The sequence below is a fragment of the Excalfactoria chinensis genome, chromosome 2 (assembly GCF_039878825.1).
Source record: "Excalfactoria chinensis isolate bCotChi1 chromosome 2, bCotChi1.hap2, whole genome shotgun sequence".
Taxonomy (NCBI): Eukaryota; Metazoa; Chordata; class Aves; order Galliformes; family Phasianidae; genus Excalfactoria; species Excalfactoria chinensis.
In genome coordinates, this window is record NC_092826.1 from 56,756,953 (window position 1) to 56,781,498 (window position 24,546).

At 45.3% G+C, this 24,546-nt stretch overlaps 1 protein-coding gene across 2 annotated transcripts in view; it reads left to right on the plus strand.

The window, feature by feature from the left end:
- Positions 1–535: 535 nt before the first annotated feature.
- Positions 536–24,546, plus strand: part of PARD6G (par-6 family cell polarity regulator gamma) — a 56,778-nt gene continuing 32,767 nt past the window's right edge. Inside the window, exons 1-2 of one of the 2 annotated variants that reach the window (XM_072328734.1) lie at positions 536–650; positions 10,407–10,629. In XM_072328734.1, coding sequence (XP_072184835.1) covers positions 579–650; positions 10,407–10,629 — 295 coding nt within the window. In that variant the 5' untranslated portion in view covers positions 536–578. The remainder of the gene's footprint in view (positions 651–10,406; positions 10,630–24,546) is intronic. The other variant, XM_072328735.1, reaches the window with a different exon arrangement.

A 24,546-nucleotide genomic window follows, 5' to 3' on the forward strand; every position in this document is an offset into this window, starting at 1 on the left:
ATACAATGGCCAGGGAAACTCTGCCGTGCTATCTGAGGTATAGGAACTTGAAGGTTGTGTTAACTCCAATGCTCTGTGGCAATGAATCAGGTGAGACCCGAGAGCTGCCTTTTAGTATCTGAGGAGGGGGGAAAGCAGTGAGAAAGAAGGGGACGGATTCTTCAGCAGTGTCTACCGTGAGAGGACAGGTGAAATGGTTCCAAACTCAGAGAAATCCTATCACTGCAGTAGGTACCAACTGCACCAACCAGCCGCACACCCCGCAGCTACTGACACGCTCAGGCTTCAGGGCGGGAACACACGGCCGAGTGGGCGTGGTCACGCGGTTAAGGGGGCGTGGTCACGCGGTTAGGGGGCGTGGCCTACCGTCCCCCCGCCGCGGAGCGGGGGCGCGCGGCTGTCGGCAGCTGTAGCGCGAGCGCGGTGGAGCGGCCGCTCTCATTGGCGCGCCGGGACAAAGTGGCCGGAGCGGCGGGGAGCTGAGCGGAGTTGGGCGCCGCGTGCCGCCGGCCGCGCGCGGGGCGGCGGGGGGAGGAGGAGGAGGAGAGCGGGGGGGGGGCGGCAGCGGCGCCGAGAAGATGAACCGGAGCTTCAACAAATCTCAGACTCTGCGGTATCTGGAATGCAGCGCAGTGGAAGTGAAGAGTAAGGTGAGCGCGGCCTCGCCGCCGGCCGTACGGCCCAGGGTAGCGAGGGCGGGCAGGAGAGGTCTCCGCTCCCGGCGGTGCGGGCGGGCGCGAGGGGCCCCGTGCCCGTCGCCGCCGCTCGATCTTTTGTTTCGCCGCCGGCCGCTCTCTCGGCGGGGCGGTGCGGGGAGCGCCGCCAGCGCGATTCCGTTCCGTCTCGCCCCGCCGCCGGCCGGCCGCGCCTCGGTGTCCCCGGCCGCTCGCGGGGTGCTGCGGCTGCCGAGGCTTCAGCCGGTACGCCTCCGCGTGGAGAAACGCGCGTGGAAGCGCAGGAAAGCTGCCCGGTCCTCGTCACCTGCCCGGCGGCGGGATGGCTGCTGCCCGAGGGGCGCCTGGCTCCTTGCCTCCTCACCGCCACCGAAATGATGCGGGGTTACTGATGGCCGTCCTGCTTCCACAGCAGGGCTGTTTGTGCTGCTCCCGGGGTGGGATGTGGCCCCTGCGCTCATGGCGAGTTGTGGTCCTGTTCTGTGAGTGCTGAGTGGTGCTCTAAACACATAAGCTCCAGTCTGGAGCACTGGCCAGTGGCGAGAATGGACGTGTGCACTCTTCCTTCAACTTAACGTATCCATAGCGTGAGCTCGTTCCCTTAATAACAGCTTTAAAAGAGTCCTATAACAAAGGCTCAGAGCTCTGTTTACAGCTGCAGCGATCCGTAAGCGAGCCCTGTGTAGGTGCAGGGTGTTAGGGGGCTGTGAGCACATATTGTGTGGGCAGTGAGAAGGAGCTGCTTGGTGCTCACTGAGCGGTGTCCTGCTGTGCATAAAGCCCATGGGGTCCCTCTTACGGCACTGTCCTTTGGTAGGGACAGAGCCAGCACAAAGCTCTTGGTCGGTGGTGCTACATGAGGGGCTGCGCAGGACCGGATAAAGCTGCTGTTGGGAGCTCCTACGTACTCACTTGCCTCTGTTTTGCAAGCACGAGGCCTGCCCCAGCCTGCCAGAAAACCAGAAAGTTGAGTCTGCGTACTGTTGGTTGGTGCCTGTCGGGCAGCAGCGCTGGGCCTTGGCTGGGTGCTGCTGGGCACCGTGTTGCAGCCACCAGCTGGGGGGCTTGGGTGGCTTCATAGGGCTGGGGTGGGCTTTGTGGTGGAGGGGCTCAGTGGGAGCACTACTTCGGCACGTGGAGCGGGGCATTCCTTTCCTTGTGGGTTGAGTCAGACCTGGAAGAGTCATACAGGCTGCAAACTTGACTTTTAAGTTGTATTTATTTATTTATTTAGCCTATGGTGTGATAGCCAGGTGATTTCCTGCCTACACCCAGCTAAGTGTGTAATGCGTTAGGCCGCCATGTGGAAATGGCTCCTGTGAAAGCGAACAGAACGCTTTCTGGATTAGTTGAGGATTGGCTATACCTGAATGTTATTTCTGCTCTCCGTAAGAGAGACTTTGGAAGTCAGTTTGTGCCCGTAGTTGTTGGAATGGGAGAGTTTATCAGATCCTTGGCACTGTGTTCTGATGCCGTGCAGTTTTTGCAGCAGGAGCATTGGGAGCGATATACTCTCTGCCTACTGGTCTCTCACCATAGCTTTGTGGCACAACATTACATGTCCTGCTGTGCATCAGACCAGCTTTTTTCTCTGGGCAGATGGAAGGTGCTTTAGAAGTCTCCTGGTCACTGAATTGCAGTAGGTCCCAAAGGGGAGGAGGGAATATGAGCCCTGTGCATGTGTCTGCTCTCAAACATGGCAGTAACTGTAATTGCAATTGCAGAGTCTTGTGCTTTAGGGAGCCGTCTTCCTTCAGGCCTGTCCTGCCCCCATCTCCACCCCTGAAGCCGGCCTTATAATCAAAGCACTTGCAAGCTTACTGCTGGGTGGGAGAGGAAGAAGGAGAAACCTGCTTAGAAATTGGCACATGTCAAAGGAAAATAATAATTGAATTATAATTATATCTTCTCCCTTTTCTCTTCTCGAGTGTTTCTCAACAGTGTAAATTAGAAGCTCAGTTGTTATCTAGGTGTTGTCCCTGTCGCTCAAAATAAATGTTTCAGCCCTTTTAGACAGGATCTGAAGCCACTTTATCTTGCAGGCCTGAAAGAGCTGTGTATTCTCCTGTGTCTCGTACTTGCCCAGTCTGGTGACAAGTGGTGTGGCTGCTCCCTTTGAAGAAATTACCTCTAATCTCTAAAAAAAGGTTTCCAGATGACTCTTTCTCTCCCATTTACCAAGATTTCCAGAGCAAACAACGCGTGGGGATTCTTGTTTTATTAAGAATCCTTCCTGTTGGCACTAGATCACAAACCTATTCTTCTATTCTTCGTTTCTCTCTAGCTTTACTGAGAGGTTGAAGGCCCCTCTCTTTGTGAACGTAAGCCTACAGAAGAACCAGAACTTATAAAATAGGAATTCCTGCATTAATGCTGAGACTTCCTCTTTAATTACAGCTCCGTGTAGTCCATCTTCTTTCACCCTCCTCCGATTGAAAAACTACTTTATTTTCTGTAAGCTGTATATACCGATAAGAATTCTTTTTCAGGTTTTAAAACTCACTCTTAGATGCCTGAAAAACATAATCCTTTACAAAAGCCACCTTGTTTAGCTGCTGTTGAAGAGTGAAAACTCTGAGCGGTAGTTGAGGACTACGGAAGTACAGCTGGCTGACTCAGGTGCTGTTTTGGATGCTTGGTGGTAGACCTTGACACTGCTGCCATGTTAATAGCGTCATGTTTTCTTGTACAACAAACTGATAGACAAATTAACAACGTGACTAACATCCTTCTACTGTAAACAAGCCCGTTAAGATAAACATGCCAGTTAACCATAACTGTATTCCCTTTACTCTCTTCTCCCACCTAATTTCTGCTTTGTTCCAGTGGGTGTTGGTGTTCAGCTGAATGTCCCCACTGGATTTTTAATAAACTTTCAGCTATATTCTGTTGCATCCACAGTATGAGTGTGACGTTGATGTGGGCTTTGAGAACAGGGCATGCTTGTGGTCAGCTGTGCTCTGAGCTTTGAATGGTGTCTTCAAGTTGGCCATGTGCATGAGCTAGATAGTGCTTCAGCGGCTCTTCTCCCAGCTGCTGGTTGGGTGTAGCAGCCTAACGCCTCTGGGGTGCCTCGTCCTGCCTATGTGTCATCTCCTCTTGTGCGAAACCTATGTGTACCTGTTACATAAAAACACCTGGTTTAACCTTCAGCATCCTTTCTTTTTCCACCAACAGTTGCTGGTAGAGTTCAGATACCTTCGCAATCTGTATCGAACTTAACGCCATTCCTCTGCAAAGAGATTGTGAAGTTCTGCTGCTTCTCTCTCAAGTTAGCTAAGTGAGAGAGGTCTACAGATCATGTTTCCCAGCCTTGTGTACTTTTAATGATCTCACTCTAACTCTGAGAGTTGTACAGGCCTGTTGGAGTTCGAGGGATGCTTCAAAAATGATGAAAAAGCAGAAAACCCTGTAGGTTTAAAAAGCTTCGTGTTTTTAAGTAGTACTTTAGGTTCTTCCAAGTTAGGATCGTATTTATCGTACCTAGAACACAACGAAAATAAGTGCAGCAAAAAGTCCCATGACCAGATGTTTGAATTGCTGGTTTTGAGCTTGAAAACGTTGAAGAGAACTGTTCTGCTACCTTGTGTTTTGGCATTTCCCATACTCTCCTGTGCTTCATCCACCTCCAGGTTCTCACCCTTGCTTTTGTGGTCACTTTTATCCTAGGGCCTTAGGAATTCCTGATCTGCTTGAAATTCCATCCAACAAGTCTGTCTTATGGAGTCGCCTTCTAGATTTCAGTCTCGCCACACTGAAACTGTCCTAAAGGCCACAGAACAACGGACCTTTAATTTGCTGGGGTGCTCTTTAATGTTGAAGAGCTGTTTACAGCCGGAGTCAGAAAGGAATGTCTCCTGTTGGAGGCTAGAATACCTTGTGGAGGCTCTGTCTGGCAGCCTGCAGGACCAGCCACCTCTAAGGAGTTTTTCAGGGCTGCAATTAATAGTGCTTTCCTCAGTAGTGCCTTATCATGCCTTTGTCTGCGCTTAAACTGTGCTTTTAGTAACTGAGAAACACTCTACTAAAGATTGATTGCTTGCCCCTAATTACATTTACAATGCAGCCAGAAGTTAAGGATGAAATGTACCTTCTGAGACATTCCCTCCCTGGAATTGAAGGCAAGGTCTCCCAGCAGCAGTTAGTGCCGTTCCCATTGGAAATTCCTGCAGTTAATTGAGGCAGGGATGTCTGGGGCAGGGTGTGGTGTACCAGCCCCGGGCCACCCAGCCTGGGGCCATCCTCCTGCTTCCCTGTCAGGTCTGGTAAGGTGTGCCTGTGTGTCAAGTTGCTTCTCTGCTGCTGCTGGTGGCTGTGGAGAGCTCTGGCAAAAACTAAAAGGGTCTTAAATGCGTTTGCTGCCAGCCAGAGCCCTTACTGGTTATGTCACTTAGAAAATGGTGGGAAAGTAGTTTGCTCTGGCTGGAGACCTGCACTGGTGCATGGGCTGCCTGTCTGCCCGCAGGCTTGTGTGCTGCTGGCAGTGTGTAATACCAGGTCTCCTGACTCAGTGCTGCTTTGTCCTGTGGATGGCAAGGGGCCAGCTGCTCCTTTTCTCCTTGTGCTGATGGTGGCATGCCATGGATGTGTGATTCCCATGCTGTATTAGTGCTAAGGCTTGGCGGTGCGTGGTGTGTGTTGTGCAGTGCTCTTGAAAACACAGGACCAGTTTGCTCCGCATCCTTTGCAAGCAAGATTTGGTTCATCCCTGGAACTAGGAGACTGGAAGCAATTCCTTTCTGGAGGGGGAGAACAGCCACGTAAGGCAAATCTTTCTTTCTTTTAAAGTGTTTGTTGTGAACAGCCGCTGCATGAAGTAGGGACAGCTCTGTGGATTTGAAGATATTTATCATGAGCTGAAGCAGAGAGGGTGGTTGTGCTGGTGACCCTAATTGAGAAAGCCGCTGGAGCAGGGGGGGACGGGTGATAAAGAGGGTTACTTCAAAGGAACAGGCTGGGAAAAAAAATATCTTTTGTTGTATGGTGATGTGGAAAATGGTACTTAAAAAAGCCACTGAAAAACACGGACCAGTAGTCAAGCAAGAGTCTAACTGTGCAGATGTGTGAGTGGTGTTTGTGGGTTTTAGATACTGGTCAGGAAAGATCTGAAGGTAGCTAGCATAGATCTGTGGTTCCTCCATGAAGGGTGGTACAGAAGTTACAGGTGCTGGGGGAAGCTATGTAAGGTTCTTGTGTTCAGTGATGAAGAATTTAGGTGAGGAATGGAAAAGAGTGAGCACAGTGTGGCTCAATTTACCCTTGTGCTGATGGTTGAGGTTCTCTGAAGAGGAGATCTGTAAGAGATGACTAGGGTGGCACGTCTCGTGGAGAGGAGTTGGTCTCAGAGACATGGTTAGGCAGGAGGTGAACTTGGCTGCCAAGCTGTGGGGAGAAAAAGATCATCAGGGATGGGTGAAGGTTGGAGGGGTGAAGACTGCCTTGCAAATGAGAGGCAGAGAGGCAGAAATTGTTGTGTTGAAGTACTATGGAAGTGAAGGGAAATCATTGAGGATGGGGGAGGATAAGAACTGAAGGTCGTAGAGCTGTGATTTATTGGGGAGTGACAGGGGAGGCTATAAGGGGGAGAAGGGTAACAGCATAATGCCAACCAGGAAAAAAAAAACCCAACTTTGAGGCTAAAGTAGTAAAAAATGTATGGAGTTCATGTGGGGATCAAATACAGAGAGGCAGTTTTGTTCTCCTGGCCTCCTCTGTGGAGAAATGGCAAACGGTGAGCCGGGGACTGAGCGGTATTCAAAATGCCCAGTTTCCCACTTGCTTGATGACTGGGATGGAGCAGAGCTGCTTTGAGGCAGATGGCAGAAGGCAAGATGAGAATTTGTTGCAGAGAGCATCTGCTTGGTTGGTGGCATCTTGCTGCTAGAGATGGCTGTGGTGAGATGGAGAGCAGTGTGAAAGAGCGTTGAGTGAGTCGAGGAAGACATGGCTGTGGGAGAAATGGGAAGACAGAAGGATGACAGCTGAGCTCAAGGCCCAGTTGAAGCCACCCGGTACAAAACCATTTACCTTATGTCTTCCCTCCTTCTCACTGATAAAGCGGCCCTGGTCAGGTTGTCTTCATTTTGAAAATCTCATGGGTAAGCAGAAATTACAGTGTATGCATAGGTGGGAGTGTTTGTTTTTCTTTCTGTCCCTGATACTTCATGGGAGAAGTAGGTGGTTAGTGTAATTCATGTTTATTGCTAAATGTCGCTCTCTGATGTTCTCTTATTACAATAGCTTAAACTCAAAGCTAGCAATAAGCCAGAGGGATGGGACCTCATAAGCACAGCACTTTCTCTTATAACCCCGTAACATTTTTGAAACTTACCTATTCTAAAAAAAATGAGGCTTGCAGAAAACTCCTCTGTTTTATTTCACAAAATCGCAGCCCTCTGAGGAAGCAGGCCTCAAAATCCTGCTGCTTTCTGCCCTCACTGCTGCACCCCACCCTTTTTAAGAGCAGTTTTTAAAGAAGAACTTGATTGCTGTTGTTGAGCCTGTGTAAATTTTGGTCAGCTGGCTGTGACTTTCTTCTTTACCGTAACTTCCATCGGAACACTTTTTTTCCCTATTCTTGTAATTATTTTTCTTGGCCTCTGTTTTTGCTCAGGGCTCCTGCGTACTGCATGGCATTTATTTTGGATCCTTTTGGTCATCTAGTTGCAGATAGCAAGTACAGTGGCTGGCAGATACTTGGGAGGAACTTGGGCCAGAGCGTATTCTTTGCGAAGCTAAATTTACAATTCTTTCTAGTTTTTTTTCCTTCTCCCTTCCCCCCCCCCCCAACATAATTAGCTCTGTTAGACTAAATTCATTTAAGTTCCCTTGGGCTCCCCTGCCCTCTGACTTTTGCAATGGTAGACGCTGTATTTGCATTAGATAAAAAGGTCAGAATCATTTACTTCATTATAGAAAACTAATCTGCTTGTTAAAACTGTTAGTTTGTCAAACAGCGTAATACAGTATTGTTCTGGCAGAGACTGCTAGCAAACACGAGTCCTTGTGTCTCTTTCATTGGACTGACAGACTAAAGATGAACTTTGTTGCTTAGAAAAGCAGATACCCATCGTGACAGTCTTTGAAAAGCCCTCAGAATTTGAAGTTTCTGGAAGATACGCTGTGGGTGTTATCTTGAAATCCTGGCTGAATACAATGCAGAGCACCCGGTCTCCAAGCTGTGTGGTACTGCAAAACCTATTATTACTGTGATACTCTCTATCAGCCTCATTAGGGATGATGAATGAGCGGTCACTGCTGAAGCATTTTTTCCCTCTTCTGAAAGGGCCTGCTGACAATGGTTGCTGCCTGTGCATGTGCCCAGGGTATATTAATCAGCTAAGCTACGACTACTGCAGTGCTAGTCTTTAAACAACAAAACATCATCTGCGTTTCCGCTTAAATCCCTTTTGAAGGGACTTCCTTCCCCTCTGCAGAGTCGCCTTCCAGCTCCCTTGCCTTGAAGGGCTGCTTCATGCAGAGACATGTGAAATCTCATACACTGGTTTATTGCTGTCATTATCCTTCGTGAGGGAAGTTGACTCTTGGCTCTCCCAAGGCTGAACGAGTTGATTCGTCTATGCATTGTTAGTATCGGCCCTCAGTGTTCCAGGTCTGCAGTAGGATCCCCATGGTGTGCTGATACCCCATGTTGCTTTCCACGGGTACCTGATGTGCCTCAGAACATGTCTCCTGCAGGGCCTAGGCTGGGAAGCCTGGTCTCCTCACTGATGGCCACCACTCCTGTAGCAGCCTAAGCTCAGCCTGGGGTTGTTATTGCTGTCCTTGCTTCTTTTCTCCTTTCCCTTGTCACTTTTCCCCTGAACACACTGTCCTAGTGCTGGGAACATCAGGACCCACAGATTCACCAGGACAGGCATCAGGGTGTTTGTAGGCTGGGGTAAGTGAGCACCATGTCTGCTTGTGGGGCTAAGTAAGTGGGCCTGCTCAGTAACCGGGTATTTGCTGGGACTGGTACCCAAGGGATGTTGCTTTGGCTAAAGGAGTCCTGTGTTCAGGTGTGCTGAGAAGCACAGTTCTAAACAGGACCTATAAGAGATCTCATTGCTGCCTCTTGAGCTTACTCTAAGTGCTGAACTTGTCAGGTAAATGTGACTTCTTTTCTTTTGTACATAAAGGAAAACTTTTAGATATGGTTCGAATGAAGATGTTGACTTTCCTATTGACATACTTTAAACTGAAAGAGTAAGCTGTCACTTGGATATTTCTCCATAGAGGAGCAGGGGTGGGTGGAGGGCAAAGAGAGACTGTTTTTCTTCCATTGGAACCAGCTGTGGTTTGTTTGGCTTTTGTGCATTATGATGGACACTCTGAATTGAAATCCAAACTGGAACTAGCAGTTAATAATACAAACAAGCAGCTTAATTTGACTAAACGAGTTTTCAGATGATCACAACTAGGCTTTGATGCTGAAGAGTGGGATTTTCATAACTGCGGAAGTAATTTGAGAACATGCTTGCACCCAAAAGCTAGTGGGGCTGTTTTGTATTCTCCCCCCCTGCCCCCCCCTCGAATAAATATGGTTCTGGTGATGATTCACGCTTTTGTTAGCCTCAGCAAAAGAGTAGCTTGCATGTATAAGTTGATTTAACGACTGAGAGCCTCTGCTTTGAGAAAGAACTTACAAAAAGCTCTCCATTTTCTTTGATTTTTTTTTTTTTTTTTTTTTTTCTCCTTTTGTCTGTGGTCTCTTGCCTGGCATTGACTGCCTTCACAAATGAGAACTTCCATGAGATCCCAGTTACAGCCTTAGTCCTGGATTGATACTTCCGTGTTTTCAGGAATGAGTGTGATGAAGAGGTTCAGTTGATAAACAGTAGTACTAAACAATCTAAGTTAGGGAAAGAAACATACCAGACAGTTGACTTATCGGTTTAGCTAGATGCCTGATTTTTCACGCCATTCATTTCCAAGACTGGAGGATCTGATAGTTTCCTCCTGTTCTTAATAGCATACTTGCTTTCTTATATCAGAAGTAAGGCTATTTAATAAAGTCATTTCCACAATCACTTTTTGACTTAAAATAACTTCATGTATTTAAAACACAATAAACTGTTTTGTGCCAAACAATCTCTCCTGGATTTTTGTTTATTTATTTATTTTTAAGTCACTTGTAAAGCGTCAAAACTAGAAACTGATGGAGTGACAGAAAAATTAAACCTGTAGAAACTCACTTGAAGGGCTTTGCTAATTCTATATGGATGCCAGGAAGTTTTGGGAGCATGTGGAGTCAGTGTCATTTCCTAATAGCAGGCTGTGTGCTTGCATACTGCACTAAGAAGTGTTGTGGTTGGGATCCCAGTGGTATCGACGGAAAGCATGTGAAGAATTTTTATTAAGGTTGTTTGAGTAGTTGAGGAACTTCATTTGAAAGCAGTAGAGTGAGCACTTCTGCTTCAGAGAAGCCTGGTTCCGTGGATGTCTGAGATCATGACAACAATGATGGCACTTCAGAATGGAATCCTACCATTGTAACGAAAACCTGCTTTGTATTTTCAGGTATTAAGGTGGCATGTGAAGGCATACCTATTGTCAAGCAGGGTGGTGTTTGGTAGCTGTGGTTATATTCTAATAGGAGGGATTAATAGTGTGTTTGTAGACCTGAAAGCACTGATACATAGGAGAGGTGATAAGACACCGTGTTTAAGTGCCAAGCTAAAACATTGTGCTTTGGTGATGTTGAAAGCAGATATTCTTTGTTTTCTCTTGCAGTTTGGGGCAGAGTTCAGAAGGTTCTCTCTGGACCGCTACAAGCCAGGAAAGTTTGAAGACTTCTATAAACTAATTCTTCATATTCATCACATAGCCAACCTGGAAGTGATGATTGGATATGCTGATGTGCATGGAGACCTTCTCCCTATTAATAATGATGACAACTTTTTCAAGGCTGTTTCAAGCGCTCATCCGCTGCTCAGGGTTTTTATACAAAGACAAGGTAAGATGTGATTCTCATTTCAATGCTGGGGCAAGATGGCCCTCATTTAAAGGTTCGGGTGATGTAAGAGGAGCTTAGGATCTCCTCTTGGGGTCACAAGCCATTCTTTCAGGTTCTTGGTTCTGATGTGCAGATGTAGTTGGGCGTCAGGGAGAGTAGTGGTATGGCATCTGAGTGTCACTCCAAGGCCCTTCTTTTCCAAGGGGGACGTGCCTTGTGCTGCCCAGGCTCTGTTATCACTGGAACATGCCAACAGTTTTGCCCTGTCTAATTGTGGACAGGGAATTGTAGTGTTGTACTACTGCAACTCATTTAGAAATCCTGGTCTAATGGTTACTGACCCTGCCCATGGCAGGGGGTTTGAAACTAGATGATCATTCTGGTCCTTTTCAACCCAGACCATTCTATGATCCATTGTGATAGTAACATCATACTCGAGTATTTAAGCCTGGGTAGTGTATAAATTCTAAGATATTTAGGTATTTAAGGGGGGGGGAAAGGTTATGTTGCAAATGAAGTCTTGTTTGACACTGATCTGCAGGCAAACAGCTGATCTCCCCTCTGTTCTTGTGTAAATTACTGTTGTGGTTGTTTTTTTTTTTCTTCCTTATTTTTAAATCAAGCAAGTGTTGGGCGGAATTGCTTGAATGTCAAAATGACTTCAGGTTTTAGTGGCTCTGTGTTATTCTTGTAAAGCTTTTATTGGACATAACTGAACCTATTCCCTACATTCCCCCCAAAGGCTGTGTTTGACAGTTGCTTCAGACAAGGCGTCTTCCTACAGAACTCATTAAATCCCACAGGAACCTGATGCCATGTTCACACTGCCTCCACAGTGTTTTCAGGCACACTGATTTCTAGCACAGGGTCAGGAATTAAACTCATGTCATTAGCAGAGGCAGAAATGGGACTTCGTCTGTGACTTGGAACACTTTTCTTGGGGCTGGACTCTCCGCTGCTTGGGTTTTGTACTGACTAGGATTTGGCAAGAGGCTCCAGCCTGCTCACTGATAGGAGCTGATTTAGTGTGTGGTTTAATTTGGTGTCGTCAGATACAGAGATCTCTGTGTCCCTCCCCATTCAGAGCGTGTTATCCACCTCCTTTTTAGATCTAAACCTAGACAAGTTTTGTTTGTTTATATGTCTGTTGTATGAGTGGGAATGTCTATGCAAGAGGACTTGAGTTGCTGTCTCTCCTTTCTCATACAGGAAATGCCAAGTTAGATGACAAACCCTCTTATATCTCCTTCCTGCAATGCCTGTTAGGGCTTGAATGTTCATGGTGGGTCAGGTCATAAAAAACTGCTTGCATGACTTTGTCATGCCTGCTTCAGTTCAAGTTTATTCATGTGTCTCTGGATCAATCCCATTCAAAATGCGGCTGTTCTCGCTCTGTGCAGACAGCTGGAAGCTGAGTATCCCTAGCTGTGCTGAGAGAGGAGTTGAAACAGGACTGCTGATCACACAAGGAGGCAAATGAAGGAAAACTTAGCTGGGTGTGGGGAAGGTGCTCTCTCCTGTTATTCAGTAGGAGATAATATGCTATTGGTAAAGCTTTTTAACTTCTAACCAGAGTGGAAAAATGCAGCATTTCGGGTTTTTTTAAAACTTTTTTAAAACTTATTATTCAGTGGAAAGAATTACACGGACTCAAAAAGGAGGCTTATATAAGAGGGAAGACAAATCAGTGCCTCTCTGCATGCAGCAATGCCTGAAAGCTTTCCCAATGAGCATTCTCCTGCGCTCCCTCTAAAGCCAAAATGAATTCTGGTCTGTCCCTTTGATTAATGGCACCTTTTAATATGGGACTCCTGTGGTTAACACTTGAGACGCATACTTATCCAAGGTGGTTTGGAAGCATCCACTTTTCCTTTTATGGGAAACAACCTTGAGAAATTGTTCCCTTCAGAAATAACAGGGATTCCTGAAATCTTGTTTCTCTTCCTCCTTTTCTCCATCAGACCTCCCGCCTCCTGCTTTCCCTGAAGCATTGCTGTCCCTTCTGCTGGAGAGCTGTGCTGAGGAACAAGTGCTAGGCACCTTTCCCAGGCAGCAGGAAACCATTGTGCCATCCAGGGGAATGTGGTGTGTCTGCAGTGCTTGGGCTCACACCCTAAACTCTGGCTGCGGAGGTGGGAAATTAAGTTGACAAGGATGCCAGTAAAATATGAAGCCGGTTCTCTTCTGTGACTTTGAAGGAGTCCACAGAGCACAGACTCTTAAGCCTGCTGGGTCACAGATTGCTATCCGTTGGTGGGAGAAATCCCAGGAGCTGGCTGCCAAAGGCTGTTCCTGCAGTGTTATGGAGTAGGGGGATTTGGTGAGCAGAAGCATGTAGGTATGGAATGAGTTGAGCATCAGGTCTTTTTGTAGTAGAGTGGACTGTTTATCAACTGCTTGATTAATCATTCTATTTTCACAGATTATAGCTGGGTTATCCCTTTTCTTGTCAAGTAAATTAAGTCATGTTAAATGAGTTTTAACTGTTTGTTAGCAGAGTGACAAAGCAGATGGCTTACTCTTCGCATAAAAATCAAGCGACGATTTGCTAGCTCTTTTTGTTTGCCTTGTTTATATTTTCTTCTGAATCTGAGCTTTGTCTTGCAGTCCTTTAATTCAAAAACACTTTCCCAGCTTGTCCCCAGAGGCTAGCCACATGGATTGATTCTCACATGTCAGATCGATGCCTAGGTGTGAGATAGCTGTTTTATTCTGTGTCCTCTGTGTCTCCAGAGACCCAAAGTTTTCAGGATCATAGCAGCTGTTCCCTCTTCCAGGCAGAGGATGTTAGTGCTTGTTAGCCAGCCTTTTTACTAAGAACTGGTTTGCAATTCCCAGTGTGCCTGCAACAATTACTCTGGATGCTTTTGGGGATCTTCGAGCCACAAGGACATCTGTTGGTTAGATCTGAGTGAGCTCAGCTCAGAGTGATCCATCTGCTGAAAATGTGTTGCTCTTCCTTCCAAATTGCAGTGCAGATAAAAATCCCAGTTAGACAACCAGACTATAAAAAGAAAAGCCAGTTTTTCTTTGACTTGCTTTCCCAGGCTACAGTATGGGTTGTGTCCTCAGCTGCTGTAAACTGATCTGGCTCTTGACTTCATTAGCACAATAGCAATTTATATCATCAGCTGATGCTTCCAGCCCAGGAATTTATCTACTTGGCTGTGATTGATATCAGACATATCCAGAACTCCATGGAAGATGCCTGCTGTTGGAGGAAAGAATGGATATACCAAAGGCTCTAGAGCAATGCAAGGAACGATGGATGTGTTTGACTTAATCCACAATAACTGAACTTTCGTACTTGAGCCAAAACCTGTGTGAATGAAGAGCTTATCTGAAGATATGGTTGTTCATCACTTTTTCAAGACCTCATTTGGTCTGTGTCTGGCTTAAACTACAGCTCTGGAGAGGTGCAGTCTTCTGAATGCTGAAAACATGTTGAAGCTGCAAGTTCAAACAGAAACGACTGAAAAACTGAAAGGGATTGGTATTACGTACTGTGAATGCATTGCTTTTCTCCTTGTTTGATTAAATGGAATGACAATACTGTCAGTTCTTGTTTGTAATGCCTGTCTCCCAGAGTTAGCGTGTGTGCAAACTAGGTTGGTTTGGAGGCCTTTAAGTAGAATGGAAAAATAAGAAATATAGTGTCTCTCATAAACCTGCTTTGAGACAGCTCCTTGAGTGGGACACAAGGATATTAGTGAAGGTCTGTGAAATATGAGAATCCAGGATTTACCCTTGTTTGTTTGGATATGTCAGATATGGTGTGTTTAACCTAATAAGGATAGAAATTGCTGAGAAGTATTGCAGGATGAAGATGCTGATTGCCCTGTGCATACTCTGCAGCATTATTTTTTCCCCAAGCAGTAGAGGTAGGTCCCAGTCTGTGGTGCTAATGAACAACAGGTTTAGTGAATGGAGTGATATTTGATTCTAATTCTGGTTGGGCATGCTGTTGTAATTCCAGGCTGGCTTCTGGGGGAAGTGAAGGAAACTGATGATGACCAGACTTTCACTTCCTACTAGTCTATAGGACTGCATGGGCAGTAACATAAGAACTACTGCAACTGAAGTAGCAAAGCAGGTGAGAGGGCTGTAAGCAGCTTGTCCTCAGCTTGATCCCAGACTGAGGTCACATTAACTACTGTTTATTGAGACTGTTTTGGTTTGTCCCCATCACTGATAGAGGTGCATTCTGATGATGGCTTGAGGTTTTAGACCTCTGCTTTCTTTGCTTGAGTTTCTGTAAGCATCGCTGTTGTTCTGAGGTGGTAGTACAGGCATAGAAGCATCTCTCTTGGCAGAGCAGTTCTCAAAGAATACCTGAAGGAGTTGGGGTTTGGAGAGGAAAAAAAACAAAAACCAAGCTTGTTTAAATGTTGAGGCAGTCTTGAGGAGATGTGTGGAGTGTCAGCAGGAACCGAAAATGTGGCTGTTGTATGAGTACGGCTGCTGTTTGTATGAATCAGCAAGTGTGCTGCTACAGCTCTTAAGCAACTTCTGTAAAAATAACAGCAAACTAATGAATGTTGGGGACCTTTATTAAGCCTGTGGTGTGCTACAGATCAAATTTACAGTCTTTCCATTAATTGAGTTAATTTTGAAACTTTCTAGAAGTTTGAATGGTTTCCTATAGATGGAAGGCAGCTGAAGTTCTGACCTGTCAGATGCTGGATCGGCATGTCTGTATGTTATACCAAATATTGGACTCCCTACAGGCTCATAAAAGAAACAGAAAAAAACCTTAAGAAGCTGAAGAACTTTCTAACAGAGCAACTAACCCTAAGACGCTCTATAAAGCTAACCAGAACAGGGCATAACATAATAGTTAATGCCACAAACAAACTGCAGCTTTTAATTGAGGTGGCCTGAAGCAAGAGAAGGCTGATGTCTTGTAGTACCTTTGTTTTGTATTTTGCAGACATCAAACCTGATAGCGCGCAGAAAGCTATTAAGTATCATCTTCAGAAACTCATTGTTCAGTGCCTGTTCTTCTGTACTTGTATTTTAATAGTCTGTTATGGTAACAGTAAACCAGTACATTGAACACCACAACTTGATTTTTCTCTAAGTGTGTCCAGAGCTGCAATCTACCATCAGTTTTCACTTAAAACTTAATCCAAAATCAGCAGTGAGAAATGTGCGTTTACCAGGCAGGCCTTTGGACCTGGTGTTGAGCATTGATTGTTTTAACCAATTTGTAAGATGCTGTTTTTTCCTGAGCAGCATGCAGTTACCAATGTGGCTGAACTGCAGTGCTGTGCAGTGCAAAGTCTTTTCTTGATGTGCAGATGTAGTTCATAACTCTACAGTTTATTTACCTGGTGAAGTTCTGCTTTGTTTAAAGAACCGACATCTGTGTTTAGCTTTCTTCTTTCATAAAATCATAGCAATCACAGTTTTAAAATAAAAAATGTGCTAATGGGAATCATGCCCAGGTCTGACTGAAAAACTGATGGTGTGTTGTTTTATTGTCTTTCATACTCTAAGCAGATAATCCTCAGGAATGGTGATCGGCTGTCTAACCGTGTGTGTTAAACGTGAGAACTGGCTTCGAGGCAGCAACTAGAACCTATTTTCAGCTATCTAAAATCTTCAATGCTCTGCTGAGACTTCTAGAGGAAACGTTTAAGAGTTGAAGTCTCAAGCAGATTTTGTTTCTTCAGTAACCTTCCTGTTTATTTTACAATGCAGGCGCTGACTTTATCATCTCAAAATGTGCTTTGGAAAAAGGGCGATACGATTTTACAGCTCTCATTAAAGGCATCTGGTATATTAAATACAGCAGGTAGCAGTGCGTGTTGAGGCTATGAACTGTTTCTGGTCTTGGTTGAGCTGTGCAGATTTTCAAAATACCTTTCTACGAATCAGAGGCGTTAAAATTAAAGTTTGGGTTGCAGAGATGATGACTTGAGGCTTATATGCTCTTGTAGAAGATGAGAGAGGAAAAGCAACTGTTCTGGCACGGGGTACAGTTGGTTCAGCAGGAGATGCAGCCTTTCTGCTATCCACACCATCTTAGGGTTGCTACCGGGGCTCTTCTGCCTTGACACTGGTGTGATCCAGTGGATGTTGCTGTGAAACATCAACTTCATAGGTGGAAGCACTAGTCTGCTTTCAGCCTTTGGGAATGGACAGCACTGTTGTATTGAAAAAGGAGGAAAAGCATCTTGCCTGAGCTTTTGATAAGATTAGGGGATGGTGGCAGACCATGCTAATATAATGGGAATTGCTGCTAGGTTTAAATTAAATCCTTTCATGATTTTCTTTAGAAACATCTCTCTGTTTAAGCTGGAGGGGTCTTTGAATGCTTGTCAAGCCAAGTGATCTTTGTCCCACTCAAGTTCTTTGATATCTGAAGATAAGTTAAAATGCAGTTGTTTGTTCTAACAAAGTCTGGCAACAAATTACTGTAGCTTCTTTGCTCCACCTTTCATGTGCAAATGATGAGACTGGGTAACCTTTCAACTACTTTATTAAGCATCCTTGAAAACGTTGTTTTATCTAGCTCATCAGACATAAACACAAAACAGCCTTGGATTTTGTTGTTGGCATGGTTAATGATACCTGCTGGCTGAGCAGAGCCAGCGAGATTGCTTTTCTCCTTGAAAACTTCATGTTTAGAATATGAAGATTCTTTTTGTTTTTTCATCTCCAGTTAATTAAATTGCAGCTAGAATAGCTGGTAAGCAAGAATTTTAGGTGTTAGGAAAGTGCCTGGAAATTGTATTGCTTACAAATTGGGTTTCTGGAGTAAATCTGAAACTTGTTTAAACAACGCTGAGTGCTGCATCAATATTAGTGGCTGTAGTGTATGCTAGGGATGGAGACAAAGCCTTGTGAAAACACTGCTGCTCTATAATTGGCTGAATAGACTTGTGGTGCTTTTTGTGTTAAAGCTATGTGGGATTTGCTTTTGGTTTCAAAACACAGAAACTTTTGAAGAAAATGATTAATAATTGAAGTTTAACTGATTAAATTTTTAAACTGAAGTTTAATTGCTACAGGTAATGCTTCTTAAATTGCACCTAGACACAGCTTCAGCTGAATTTAGGCTAAAGGAGCTCATCATGCAGCCTTCAGTGGGAACCTCTCTTCAGCTCCTTGCTTGGCTTTCACTGATGACCCATATGTGACAGTGTAGATAACTGTAATCTTCTTATACTCCACACTCATATTTGTTGTCTTATGATTGCAATTTGATGCTGAGATGTTACTTTAAAGAAAAGTAACTCCCCCAGTTATGCCGAATCGTGTCCACGATAAGGCAGCCTCTGTTGAAAATTATTCCTTGTTTTCTTCCGTGGTCTGACCACTGTAACAGGTGGCCCAACTGTATTAAAACTGGAGAGGAAGGTTTGTCAGATGATCCACTGGTGCTGAGGCCTGTGTGAGGGAATTTTCCACTATTTATATTTCCTTACCTTAGCAGTCAAAACATGAGATTCAGTTTCCTGTGCATGGCTCAGGTTTTTTCCTGTTCTGCAGAGCTGTCATTTCCTCTCTTGATGGAAAGAAGTACAATGTGCAGATAATGAAATGCACCTGATGATCTCCTCTTGACACGTGTTCTGGATTTTACCTCAAGAGACCTTGCAAGCTCAAAGAGGCTTTCATGTGGTGAGGGAGGATAGATACCCAGTACAAATGCACGCATGAACTCAGTGTTCAGGCCTTCGGGAGCTGGCTTTCTGCTCATTCTCTTAAGTACTCTAAAGGGCTTATGACAAGTTAATGGGTGCACTCTTGCACTGAAAGCAAGTGAGCGATGCTTGATGCTTCTGCTAGCTGGAGTAGGCACTGAAAAAGTAGCTCAAATGACTGAAGATATAACTCAAAAAGCCATAACACAGACAATATTTGTTTTTAAAAGTGAAAGCTCCTCTTCTGACTTATGCTTGCATTGTTGGGATAGCACACTCCAGATTTAAATGTGAGCATCAGCTTTAATACTGCATAAGCACTCGTGATGTTTTCCAGTTGCGAGGGTGAAAGTGGTTTGGGGGCAGCTGAAAGCCTCCTTCTTGATCCTGCTCCTAATGATGATCTGCTCAAGTCTTGTTTTTTCCTCTGTGCTATGTTTAGAGTAAGGAAGAACCCCCTGGGAATATTAAGGAAACTATTAACCTAGAAAACTTCACTGTTGTTCTTGCTCTTCTGTCCCCAGAGATACACTGACACTAAGTAACTTCTAGAAGCTTCGTGCATAGAACATTCACACCACTCATCTCCTTCCTTCTCCCCCCTTCATTTTCCCATGTTTTTCTATCTTACTGATTTCTCCCCTCTGTGGTTTTTTATTTCTTTCAGCTTTCTGCTCCTTGTGATAGGTTTTGAGTTGTTTTGCAAGGCGGGAGTTTGGGTGAAAGCATGCAGCTGCTGGTGCCTACTTGATTGCAGGTGCTGGAAGGAAGCTCAGGGAGCATTAAATAGAGGTGGAGTAGCAGTGACAGAGCAGGTAAGGAAATAATTAGCGAGGAACAAATGCTTGCAATTAATAGAATCACAGAGTCATTAGGGTTGGAAAGGACCACTAAGATCATCTAGTCCAACCATCAACCCACCCCCACCATGCCCACTGATCATGTCCCTCAGTGCCTTGTCAGCATGGTTCCTGAACACAAGGGACAGTGACCCACCTTTCTTTCAGCAGCTTGTTCCAGGCATCTTCAGTTAACTTTATTCTCTGCTTCTGTATGCAAGTTTGAAGGAGAACAATTGATTAAGTCGATTTTTACCAATGAATAAGAAATTATGTAGTGCCTGTCTGCTGTGGTGCCTGGAGAGGTACTGTCCTGCTGAGCTGATGGAACCCAGTGTCTGGGCAGGGAGCAGCACAGGTATGTCCCAGCCTCTGATAGCAGTGGGCTCCATGGCTGTATTGTTGCCTCCTCGGCCACTGCAGATGACCACTGCTGATTCTTTTAAAGATGAGGTACCAGCTGAGGGCTGGAAAAGGTTTTAAGCTCTTTTACTCATCCATGGATACCACAGGCATATCAGTTCTGACACCTCACTGATGGCAACTGGTTCGTTCGCTTTGTTAGCCTGGTTGGTGCCTTACTGCCTTTTTTTGTTTGTTCTGTCAGGCAGTTTGCTATGAGCAGTTGCAGTGGCTTTATTTACAAAATAATGCCATCTTCAAGTCCTTGTTTTTCTATACTTACTGCAGTCAAGTTTTAAGTGCAGCTGGCATGAGTAAAGGGGTGAAAGCATAATGTTTTAAACCAGAAATCTCTTAAGGTTTCAGAAGTTCTTCCCCAAACTGTAAGAGTCTGAATGGATGCTTTCTAATAGATCCCACAGGTGAGTTTGCAGAAGTGTGTCTTTGTCACTAGCAACAAAGGAAAAGCTGAGTTCTCAAAGCTGTTTCTTCAGCTGTTGGGTTGCTTCATGTGGGAGTTACTTTTCCATGTGGCTAACCACGTCTCCTTTCATCAGGCTGCTGTACCTGAAAGGTTGTGTCCTAAGGGTTCCCCCTAGATAACAACTGAAGCACAAACAGCACTGATGATCTGCTTGTGAGCTTTGTGTTTGCGAAGGCAATTGAGCTAATTCTGATCTTGATTTTTGCTAGGTCTGGTTGACACCTCTACTTGGGTAAACAGGCCAAGCCCACAGCCATGCCAGATTTTATTGTAGTTGAAGGTGCCTTTGTGGCCTCTTCGAGGTATCTGACCCTGTACTGGGCCATGGCTATCAAAACCAGGAAACATTTAACATCAGTCTTCTGTTCTAGTCTCTTGCTTTCTGCTGGTGAAAGCAAAGGTGCTGGTGAAGTACTGCAGAATGTCCCCTTCCTGATCTTTGCAGATTTCAGAAAACAAAGAGGGCTTCAAAGGCTGTGTGACAGCATTACCACGTAGCTCTTGTCACAATGTGGAGTTTGGAGCCTTAACTTCTTTGGTAGAGGTACTATTTTTGGGCTGTCCTGAGGGTTTCCAGCCTGCCCCTAGAAAAGTGCTGACCTGTGCTGTAATTTGCTCTACTCAGGATTTACTTTCTCCTTCCCTGATCTATTTGTCTACCTTCCACTGGTTATAGGGAACATGTAGACAACTGATTAGGTTAAGCAAAAAAAACCCTTAAATGCACACAAAAAACCCCACATCCACCCTCTTGTGCTTTCCTACTGTGCCATAGCATGCTTCTTCTGCACACTTGTTTTTCACTTGATGGGGTATGTACAGTGTTATGAAGAAATGTGATAATGGGGGCTTAATACAGATTCTGTTCTGGAGGCTGTAGCCATAGTTTGCTGTATGGTGATCTGTTGTACCTGAGCTGTTGAACAATCAGAGGTGAGGGAGCTGCCCATCTCAGGCATGCCATGTCCAGAGGGGGCAGAGAGGAAGCTGGGAGCTCTGAGAGAAGCTGCTGGCTGGATATCCTTTGTGGCTTTACATCTGCTGCTGAGGGCAGACTGGTTTGGCAGCATCTCAAAACCCACCTCCCCTCCCTGAATTATTCCCAGAAGCATCTGGCTACAGAAGCCAGCTCATGGGTTGCAGATCACAGGAAACAGCTTGCTGCAACAAAAGTGTCTTCCTTTGCTCGGATGACCCTCAGTAAGGGTACACCTGCATTGTCTCTGGGAACTGTGATAATGTTGGCAAGCAAGAAGGGGATGTTTCTGGTGTGTGCAAAGCCCTGTCTTACGGCAGGCTTCCATGAGCATCAAACCCCAGGCAATATGGAGAGGTGGTGTTTGAGCATCTCTGCAGCTAACTTGCAAGTCCTGCCTCTGGATGACTGGAGTAAAGCTGGATGTTTCCTCAAGTGTGTGGGTTGTTTCTTTGTTGTTGCTGTTTTTATTTTTTCCCATTGCTATACCTCAGTTGGTGAGTGGTGCCTGTGTCCCACACCCTTCCTCTCACCAGTTGCATCCTGAGTTCCCAGAGCCACGTTGCCTCACAAGGAAGTGCTACGGCATGCTGTGGGTACCTTTCTGCCCTGATGAGTGTCTTACGATGTGTGGGTAGCATGCTTGAGTCCTGTCGGTCTGGTTTATGGGTGTGTGTGCTTATCTTGGAAGATCGGAGTCCCTAGCTCCATCTGTCTTGGGAGATGTTATCGCCTGTTTCAGCCTTTCCATCAGTTCCATGCTAATGAGGGAGCTGAAAGAGGTGTGAAGATGGTGCTTCTATATCAGCAGCAGCTGAGAGGAAATGTTTCCTTGCTAGCATAAACCTGGTTAGCTAGCTTGTGCACCAGCACTCACTGTATGGAACCCTTCTGTGGTGGCTTTCTTGTAAGTGATATGTATGGATTAGTTCCAGCAAAGCAGATCACCCTTGCATACAGGCCTCCTGACACCTTAAGGGCTGTCTGTGTTGACAGTGCATGCTGCTGGAAAGCTGCTTGTACATAGAAATAACAAGGGGGAAGTGACATCCCGGCTGAGGAAGGACTCGCTGCTGCAAGAATTGCTGTCAGAGGTATTTCTGGGGGTGCACTGACTCCACAGGTCCACACAGACAGCTTCCTGTGCTCTCAAATCTGCGTGGTGCACAGTGGCTATGTAGTAGTCTCACATCCCTTTTGTATAGTGAAGCTGTGTCAGCTCATGCAGACTTAAGTGGCTCATGCAGCCGAGCATATTCATGTTTTGTGCTGTGTGGTTGCAAAGTCTGTTGGTCAGATTTTGGTTCCTGCCTTCTCATGGGGACATGGCACCTGGTTGACAGCATATATGATGTTTCAGGACAAACATAAACAAACCCTACATTTTTTCGCTTTCACACTGCCTAAAATGTCAGGAGTATTTGTTGTTTGATGTGGTGAAGGCATCCATCTCCTCTTGAAGCTGCTGATCAGCTGCAGTGCGTATAGGTGGGCTCTGAGAAAGCTGATGCAGCATAATATTGGAATAGATCTTAGTGATCATCTAGTCCAACTCCCAACTCACCCCCACTATGCACACTGACCATGTACCTCAGTGCCACATCAACCCTGTTCACGAAAACCTCCAAGGATGGTGATTGCCACCTCCTTGGGCAGCCTGTGCCAATACATTACTGCTCTTTCTGGGGATAAATGTTTTCCTAATACCCAGTCTGAACTTTCCCTGACACAATTTGAGGCCTTTACGTCTTGTTATCACTTGATAACTTCACCTGGCTAGAACTGGTTCTGGAGACCATACTGAGGAGGTCATCCCAAGGAAGCTGGATGCTTAGTTTTGGAAGTACTGAATTCAGCTCAAACTTTTTATCTGTGTCAATAGCATGAAGAATACGGGCACTTGGAAGGAGCAGAATGGCGGTGTGTGGTATCAACCTACACATGCAGTGTTAGATTATCTGAGTCTGGGCATCAACACTTCACGTGCTTGGATATCAGTAAAACAAGACAAGTTCTGAAGTAGGGTGTGGAAGAATAGAGCTGCTTAAACACAATCCCTGAATTTGCTTGCTTGGTAATGCTGCTGTGGGAGAGTTTTTCTTTTACCGGTTCAAAATGATGTTTATTTCAGAAATGGAAGGCGAGAGGCTGGTGATTACCAGACAGTTGACACAAGTGCTGTGTCTGCCACAGTCACTACCACCAGACAGTGTGGTTGTGTGCCTTTCCAAGGAAAAAGGTATGTAAAGGGAAATAGACACCTCAATATGCTACCTTATAGGAAGGAAAATTACTTTATTTTGGCTCTTTTGAAACTGTGTCTCTTCCCATCTTCTTTCATAGTGAAATACTTAGATGAAATCTAGTGCAGCTGTGTTATTCTCTGTTGCTTTCTGTGGTAGAACTGGTCACTATATCACTGCCCAGAGCCATTCAGTAAGTTTTTCAGCCAGGCCATCTTTGAGATGAAGGACTTTTATTCTAAATGATCTTCATTTGTACACAAAACAACAGAACTCCAAACTTTTTGCATGTTCCCTAATTTAGGAAACTTAGGGATGTGTTGCATGTCTGGCTTTATTATCTTAGCAGAAGATGTGTGTCAGGCTACTACAGGAGTTGTCTGCATTTAAAACAGTCTAAGAAAAGCTGCTTTGGACAATGTCATGGTTTAGTTGAAGAAAGGAGCTGAGTTCTGGGGGTGTCGTCTTAGGTACCTTCATTATCTCTGTGAAGCAGGTGAGATACCAGCTCTTTAAGCAACAACTCAGGTCTTAAGCAAGCATTTCACAACAGTTACTTGACTCATGAGCAGATGGGAATAGCAGCCTAGATCCATTTTACTTGTGTGGAAAAGGCTCCCTAGGTGAGACCTTAGGAAGGCTTAATACAGTTCACTGGATCACCATTAGTCTGTATTTTCTCTGGTGGCTGACATGTAGTGGGGTGGTAAATTGGTTAAGCTCGGGGTTTGGGGTTCTCTCCTAAACTGCCCTGCGTGGTTCTGTGGTCCTTCTTCAGAAAGAGGATAAAGAGGCCTTATATTGGAGTGATGCCACTGTGTCTGCTGGATCATGACCATGAAAACTGCTAAAGGGGGGGGATCTATGCTAAATAACAAGTGTTGTATGCCAATGGTTATTTTTGGTGGTTTCAATTACAATCCTCCTTTCTTTGACAACCGCACTGGTGTTTGTGTAAATGGATGCTGAGTTGCGAAAGCAAAGCCACCATGTACCTGAGCCAAATCTGAAGAATAGTGGAGACACGTTTGCAGCAATGAGCCCGCTCTTCTCTGCTATTCCAGCCCGTGACCCTGAGAGCCACTTCCTTGTGTAAACATGGATGTAAGCAGTCAGGATATTTTTGTTTAGGAGCAATATCAGGAGGGTTAGCTGGGAAGAGGTAGCGCAGAAGATGGAGCAGTGGTTAGGCTTTTGAGTCTTTGTCTCAGTGGGAAAGTATGAATGCATTTAATAGTGTGTTTGACTGGCTGGGACCCAGCCCTGACCGCAGCGCCTGCTGATGCTGCAGGGATTGCTTTGGCTTTTAGCGTATGGATGA